General features: G+C 47.8%; 1 protein-coding gene across 1 annotated transcript; it reads right to left on the bottom strand.

The window, feature by feature from the left end:
* Positions 1-1,124: 1,124 nt before the first annotated feature.
* LOC135386106 (uncharacterized) lies at positions 1,125-1,979 on the bottom strand. Its single transcript, XM_064615839.1, has one exon. It carries the CDS (start codon positions 1,977-1,979, stop codon positions 1,125-1,127), a length of 855 nt encoding a protein of 284 aa, XP_064471909.1.
* Positions 1,980-7,032: the final 5,053 nt, after the last annotated feature.

Here is a 7,032-nt window from a genome sequence, read left to right as displayed (position 1 = left end):
ATGGCCCAGAAACTCAAGCTCAGGCGCGCCGAACTCGCATTTATCGACGTTGATGAGCAATCCATGGTCAGATAGACGTCGGAATAAGATGCGGAGGTGCTCCGTATGTTGGTCGGGAGAAGCACTAGCAACCAGCAAATCGTCGAGGTAGGCAAATACAAAAGGAAGGCCACGCGTGATGTTGTCGATGAACCGTTGAAAGGACTGTGCCGCATTTCGTAGGCCGAAGGGCATACGGAGGAATTCAAAAAGCCCGAAGGGTGTTACAATCGCAGTTTTCGCGATGTCTTCCTCGGCCATGGGTATTTGATGGTATGCCTTGGTTAAATTGATTTTTGAAAACGTTGTTGCTCCTGTAAGGCCGGCGGTGAAGTCGGAGATGTTGGGAAGAGGGTAACGGTCGGGAAGTGTTGCCAAGTTTAAGGCGCGATAGTCTCCGCATGGCCTCCAGTCGCCAGTTTTTTTGGGGACCATGTGAAGAGGTGACGACCAAGTGCTGGAAGACGGTCTGACGATACCAAGCGCGAGCATATGGTCGAATTCCTGTCGTGCAATGGCCAGCTTCTCGGGGCTCAGACGACGTGCTTTGGCGAAGACCGGCTGACCTCGCGTGACGATGCGGTGCACGACAGGGTGCTTGACGGGTTTCGTCCAGTCGCAGGGGGCAGTCAAGGATGGAAACTCGCGCAGGAGCTCCGCAGAGGCGGTGTCCTGGGGGCGGGGTTTAGTAAGACCTGCCGGTGGTGTGCACGTTGAAACGCCGTTCACAGAGAGGCCTGTAAGGTTGTCAAGCAACACACGCCTAGCGACATCGACCATAAGGTTATTGTGCGCTAGGAAATCGCTTCCTAAGATGCAGTGCGTAGTGTCTGCCACCAAAAAGACCCAATGGAAGGCACGACGTAGCCCAAAATCGAGAGGCAAGGATCGGCGGTAGTACACTGCAATGCGGGAACCATTTACTGCGGTCAAATACATGATAGGGGTACGTCGTCGATCTTGGCTAGATGCGGGGAGAACACTAACTTCAGCGCCAGTATCGACAAGGAAATTCTGGCTTCCGGACCGATTTTTGAGGTAGAAGAGGCGACCGTGCCGCGTAGTCTGGGGTTTCCTGGTCGCCGTTAGGAGTCCCCGGTGAAGTTTCCCTGCCAGCGGCATGGTGATTCGCAACGTCGTGCCCTGCGGCCGAAACGACGATGGTACCAGCAGACTGGACGACGGTTGGATGACGATGGCGGTGTTGGAGAGCGTACTATTCTGCGGGACTGTCCAGCACGACCAGGAGAGTGGCTGTCGCGGCGCGTGGGCCTGTTGAAGGCGTCGGCGAGCCGCTTTATTTCATCACGTAAAGCGATGAGTTCCGAGTTTTCCGAGGACGCCGATGAAGAGGTGCAGGTACCGCAGGCTTCGGGTGAGGATTGCGGATGGGTGCTGTTCACCGCAGAGAGAGTGTGCGCAGAAGCTTGGCCGGATGCAATTTCCGTTACCTTGTCGGCGCGTGCTGCGAGGGACGGAAGGTCGCTGTCGTCCGAAGCGGATAAGACCAGCTGTACGGACGGAGGCAGTCGAGAAAGAAAAAGCTCGCGAAGGAGCTTGGGGTCGAAGGTGGAGCTTCCGATCAAATGCTGCATTTGCCGCAAAACTTGGGAGGGCTTGCGGTCGCCAAGAGGCTCGTTCAGCACTAATTCTTGTAAGCGCTGGCGGTCAGAGGGAGAGGTTCGCTCGACGACGGCAATCTTCAAGGCGTCGTACGAAGCGTCAGCGGGAGGACAGTTGACGATGTCTGCCACCTCGATGAGAATGTCTTCGGGGAGGGCGGACAAGGCATGGTGAAATTTCGTTACTTGGGATGTGATGTGCGCCAAGGTGAACTGTGACTCTGCTTGCCGAAACCATATGTCCGGGCGTGAACGGGTAAAAGGCGGCAGTCGTACGGCGAAGGAGGATACCAGGGGCTGCGTACCGTTGCCATCCATGATCACGTTCGGGTCACCAGTGTGGAAGACGACTGATCAGACCAGGGCGATAGGCAGAACTGACTGTTTATTCCAGAGCGCGAGGGGAGACCGCGCTTGGTGTCGCGCGGATATGGCCGCTACACACGTATTCTGTATTCAATGTTGAGCACGTCGTAAATCTGAACATTTAGCATTGCTAACCACCATGACTACAAAGCTAAGCTGTAGCGTATTGTGTAAGAGTATTCTGCACATCTGTGTTTATCTGTGCACAGTGTTTGTCGTTTAACAAATTTATTGTTCAACCAGGTTTCCAATACTGTGTAATACATCCCTAAGACTGGGGGCACTATCTCACAACACCAGTTCGCCTGCTTCATGCCCTCTTATATTATTGTGTTACGTAAGCTTGAAGTCACCAGTTGAGGTAACTGGAAAGATCTTTCCAGTTACCACAACTGGTGACTTCGAAGCAAAAAAACCCCAGTACTGACGTAGCATGCCCAATATTTTGCAATTAGAAAAACGACAAGTAATTGGTACTATTTCAAGAAAACTGTTTGTTGGTCTTCTGGCGGAAATCTGCTTTCTTTGTGAAAGAACTGTTCCATTTGCCACTGGGACAGAGTCCTCGCTATGCAGGCTCCTCCGAGGGTGTGGGCACACTTGTATGTGCGTCAAGGACGAGGGCATCAGGCTCAAACAGCTGAAATGTTGACATGTAGCTCAAATAGTACAATAACTAAGACCTAACATCTACATATACACGTTATATGCTATACATGCATAATTTTTATTTTTAATAGAACACATGATATGTTCTATTTTACACTGTCACATCTCAACTAACAACTGTATTGGCACCAGTGTTACCAGCGAATAAGGGCTGAAGTAGCTGCACAGCCCTGCAGGATGCCCAGAGCAAGTTGAACTGGTTGAACACAGCAGTACACCGGTATGATAATGGTTGGTAGGGTTATTTTTTGGTAATGCGAAACAAAGCGCAGAGTTGTAGCAGGAACAAAATCCCGTGAGGACATAGTGCATCAAAGGTAGTTTTTTTTTATTTAGAGGTGACCTGCAGAGCACTTGCTGGCGTTGTCCTGGTATGTTACCCTGGTGAAGGACTTCAGCTGCCATACACATGGGCCAGTTCCGGTGAATGGAAATGATGTAATCTAACTGAGCAATGGTTATAAGATAAGGAGTGTAAACAAGAAAATGTCCCCCTCAATATCATATTTGTGCACATGATAAAGCAAACTGTAAATCAAATGACAAAAAACGTATTAAAGAAACTTGTGAACAATATACAGAGCCCGAATGGTAAGCAAGACACTGCATTAAAGAGGAATCTGGAAAGAGGGTGCACAAGCATTTGTCTGCTCTGAATAGTGGGTTGCAATGATTATGCTGTCTCACCTAAGGGGTTTCCGGCTCCGCTGAGGAAGTCACCTGTGAACATGAAAGCAGCTGAGTGAAGAGAAAAGAACGGATACGTATGTTCAACATATTACATAAATATTCTGTTGAAGTATGGTTTCTAAGATCATGCTAAACGAAGTGTACTTTTATCAACAGTGCACCACCTGAGTTTAGAGACTAGATTCGGTAACTTATATTTTCTTTTTTTTTTTTACTCTCTCTGTGCCGTAAGCGGCGGCAAGGTTCAGAGTCACGCAGATGTTAATTAACCCATTCACGCAATCCTGAAATCTATGATAGCATTTGAACCACACGGACTGAGAGACCTTTGTTAGCCCCAATAACGAAAAATACTCACACCTTTGCGCCGTTTAGGTGGATGTCCCTTCCCCGGTGTGTGCAGGTTGCTACACCTTGATTCAGACGACACTGAGCTCGTTATCTAGTACGTTGAAGAGATTCAGCGTACCCTTCGTAAATTCGATCATGCAAATGTCCGCTAAAAACACGAGCAGTCGATGGCACCACATCGTCTTTCCACTCCGGCGGATATTGACGTAAATTAGGACAACCAACTATCCAACATCGTCTCAGCATGTCGACAAAAACCACAGGATGCGACTGCGATAAACTGCGACCATCGCGCGGAAGCTGCCGTCATGGAGATTTCCACTCCCGATGAACGCATACGCGGGATCCTTCGGCTCGGCCACACGTCACGATGACGTGTAGCCGAGCCGGCCGTGGTCCCGTCAAGTTACCCGCTGTGTCTCCGCTCGGCAGCTCGCCACGGCGCCGCGCCAGCTGTCCTCCCTTCGCCGCTCCGTTTAAATTCGCTCCCGAGAATACTCCTCGCGTGATGAAGGTAAAATTTTGGTTCTAGACTCGGAAAAAGGTTTACTTTCTGATGAAAACGAGAAAAAAATCATTTCATAGTCCCTTTAAAGGGTAAAGGACCGGATGTGACCTTAATTGTGATGACGCGGCGCCTTGCCGCTGCTGTATGATTTTTTTTTCTTTTGTCTGCTTGACGCTGAAGTGGACTTGACTGTTTTTTTTTTCTTTTTTTGCTCAAGTCAAGGTGGCATTTCTGGGATTATAGGTGTCAGATATATGTGGAAATTGTGTTTTACCTTCCACGATCTAACGCTTAGAAAGAAACCAGCCGCATGTGCGACTTCGATAGCATGTGCGAATATCCTTATGCCACGTTCAAGGCCTTTTTTTTTGTACTATAGAACGATAGCAACCCCACTGCCCTGGCACGCAAAGTTACTGTAATATACTTGGCGTGTGTTTTCTTTTTACGTCCGTGCAGACTTTAGAATTTTCTGTAAAAGTAACTACACACGACAGCCATATGATAATGACATGTCGCAAAGTTCGTATCCTTGTCTATCACGCTAAAAATATTTTTTTGGCTTCTAGACCGAGAGGAAGCAGCTCAGGAGACTCTCAAATACGACTCAAACAGAATCGCGTGCAAGAGTCCCAAGAGCGGAAGCCCATCAAAAGGCCGAAAATCATAACCCGAAATAATCATGAGGCTGAAAAGCCAAACAGTCAGAAGGCCGAAAGCCAAGAGGCCGAAAAATCATAAGGCCCAGCAGTCGGAAGACCGAAGGTCAAAACGCCGCACAATCAGAAGGCCCAAAATAAAAACAAAAAAACTAGAAAGCGACAGAAATCGCTGTGCAGATTGTCATTGAAATGCGATAGCAGTTTACAGCTTGCATTCTCCGACGATAAACAGTAGAGGCATGTGAAGACTGAAGTGGCTGACGTACTTGACCAACACTATATTGTCTACGCTGGTGACGAAGACACAATCATGACACTTCGCATACGGGTTGTGGTAATTTATCGTCACTCACTAGTCGAAACTTTCCTTCATAAATTTCGCGAACTAGTTGTTCTGGGGCTTCTTAATCATCATATTGAAGTTTCCACTGACAATCATTATCATGTCGTTTTCCTTCAATTTTTTTATGAGGACGTGCTTACGCACGTGAGGACGTGGCTTACAGAGTAGTTGAAGAGTTCGGCTAGAAGGAACTTCTTGATTTTCCCTTTATCGGATCCTAGCGTAGTGTATACAGCACGACGAGGGTGGGGCGTCCATGTATATTGGATTGCATACATACAGTGCCGTTGTACAGGCATAGGTGAGGTAACCTCGCCAATCATGCTTACAGTTACCGTGGTACAGAGAGGATCCCAGTGAAGGCTACTGAGGTGTAGTCGTGTGTTTTCTGCGGCGGGAAGTTCGTGACTACCCTACTCCGAGATCAGGAGGGACTGCACGACCCTCCCTGTGTTGTATCACCACATTATTCCCCTTTCCTTTTTTTCACCCTTTCCTCTACTCCCTTTACTGGCTGCACCTAGCCGCCGAAAGCTGGGGCGCGCACTCCACAGCTGTTGGTCCAGCTCTGTGCTAAAGAAAGATTGTATACCTCATTCAGTATTACGAACAATTGAACAGTCATATAATAGTCATCAGACACAAGGAAATGTGCAACATTAAACGGAAACTAAATATATCATAAAAACATAAACATTAAAAACCATTGTGCACTCATTACTTACAAAATTTTTGTCTGCACGTTGCTATATCACTGACAGACAGGAAACAGAGACAATGGAGAAACTTGCCTGTGATTGCCTAGTTGCTGCCTTTAGAACTGCTTGTTTGAATTAAAGCTCAAACACCCTGCACTGACACAACCTTCAGATGTCAATCATACTACATTTATCTTTGATATTTTCTTTTTCGTGTGTGTCACCAAGAAATAGGTCAACGATCATATTATCACAGAAGAGCTCTCGGAATCAAGATGGTGCATGAGAACTTACAGTGTGGAACGAGGTGCAGACCTCATAGTAATCATTAAAATATGCGCAGACCGGCTTCAACGCAAATATATGTTGTCCTGGGCAGCCACTTTCATCACGGGTGCCATATATAGGCTGCAGCAACTTTCTTGTTTGCGGCTTCCATGCCAGTCTCCTTGGGTGTATGACACAAAGATGTTATGTATAGATGAATGTATCTGGAAGCAGGGATCGGAACCGGTATTTTTTTCGGTCCGGTTCGGGTTCGGGTTCAGGCATATTGGTTCGGTTCGGGTTTAGCTCCGCTGAACCGAAATTATCAGCTTGAACCGGTTCAGGTATATCGGTTCGGTTCGGGTTCGGCTCAGGGATAACTCCCCCCCCCCCACCCCTGCACATACACAGACAAAAAAAATCTGTCAGCGGTCGGAGCATTTACAGGGATTGGAACAGTTACTTTTTTCGGCTTCGGTTTAACCGGTCCACGGGCAGTAATTTTGCTACATGCAAGCAAGCTTACGCTCACCGTACACGATTGTAAGAGAAAGGTGTGAGATAACCGTTCAGGTGAGCAAAAAAAAGGTCGGTCAGCAGTACAATTAATTCACCTCTGAACCGATTCCCGAACCGGTAACCGTATCAATTTTTTTCGGTTCAGTTCCGGTTCGGCTCAGGACAAGCAAAAAAATCGTTCGGGTTCGGTTCGGTTCGGGTTCGTCAGAAAATAACGGTTTTTTCCGGTTTTCGGTTCGGGTTCAGTTTCGGTTCCGATCCCTGTCTGGAAGTGCTTTGATAATCATAAAGGTAGACT

Source organism: Ornithodoros turicata, chromosome 1 (genome assembly GCF_037126465.1).
Source record: "Ornithodoros turicata isolate Travis chromosome 1, ASM3712646v1, whole genome shotgun sequence".
Classification (NCBI taxonomy): Eukaryota; Metazoa; Arthropoda; class Arachnida; order Ixodida; family Argasidae; genus Ornithodoros; species Ornithodoros turicata.
The sequence above is the reverse complement of the archived record's forward strand: the minus strand, read 5'-3'. Positions and strand labels throughout refer to the sequence as shown.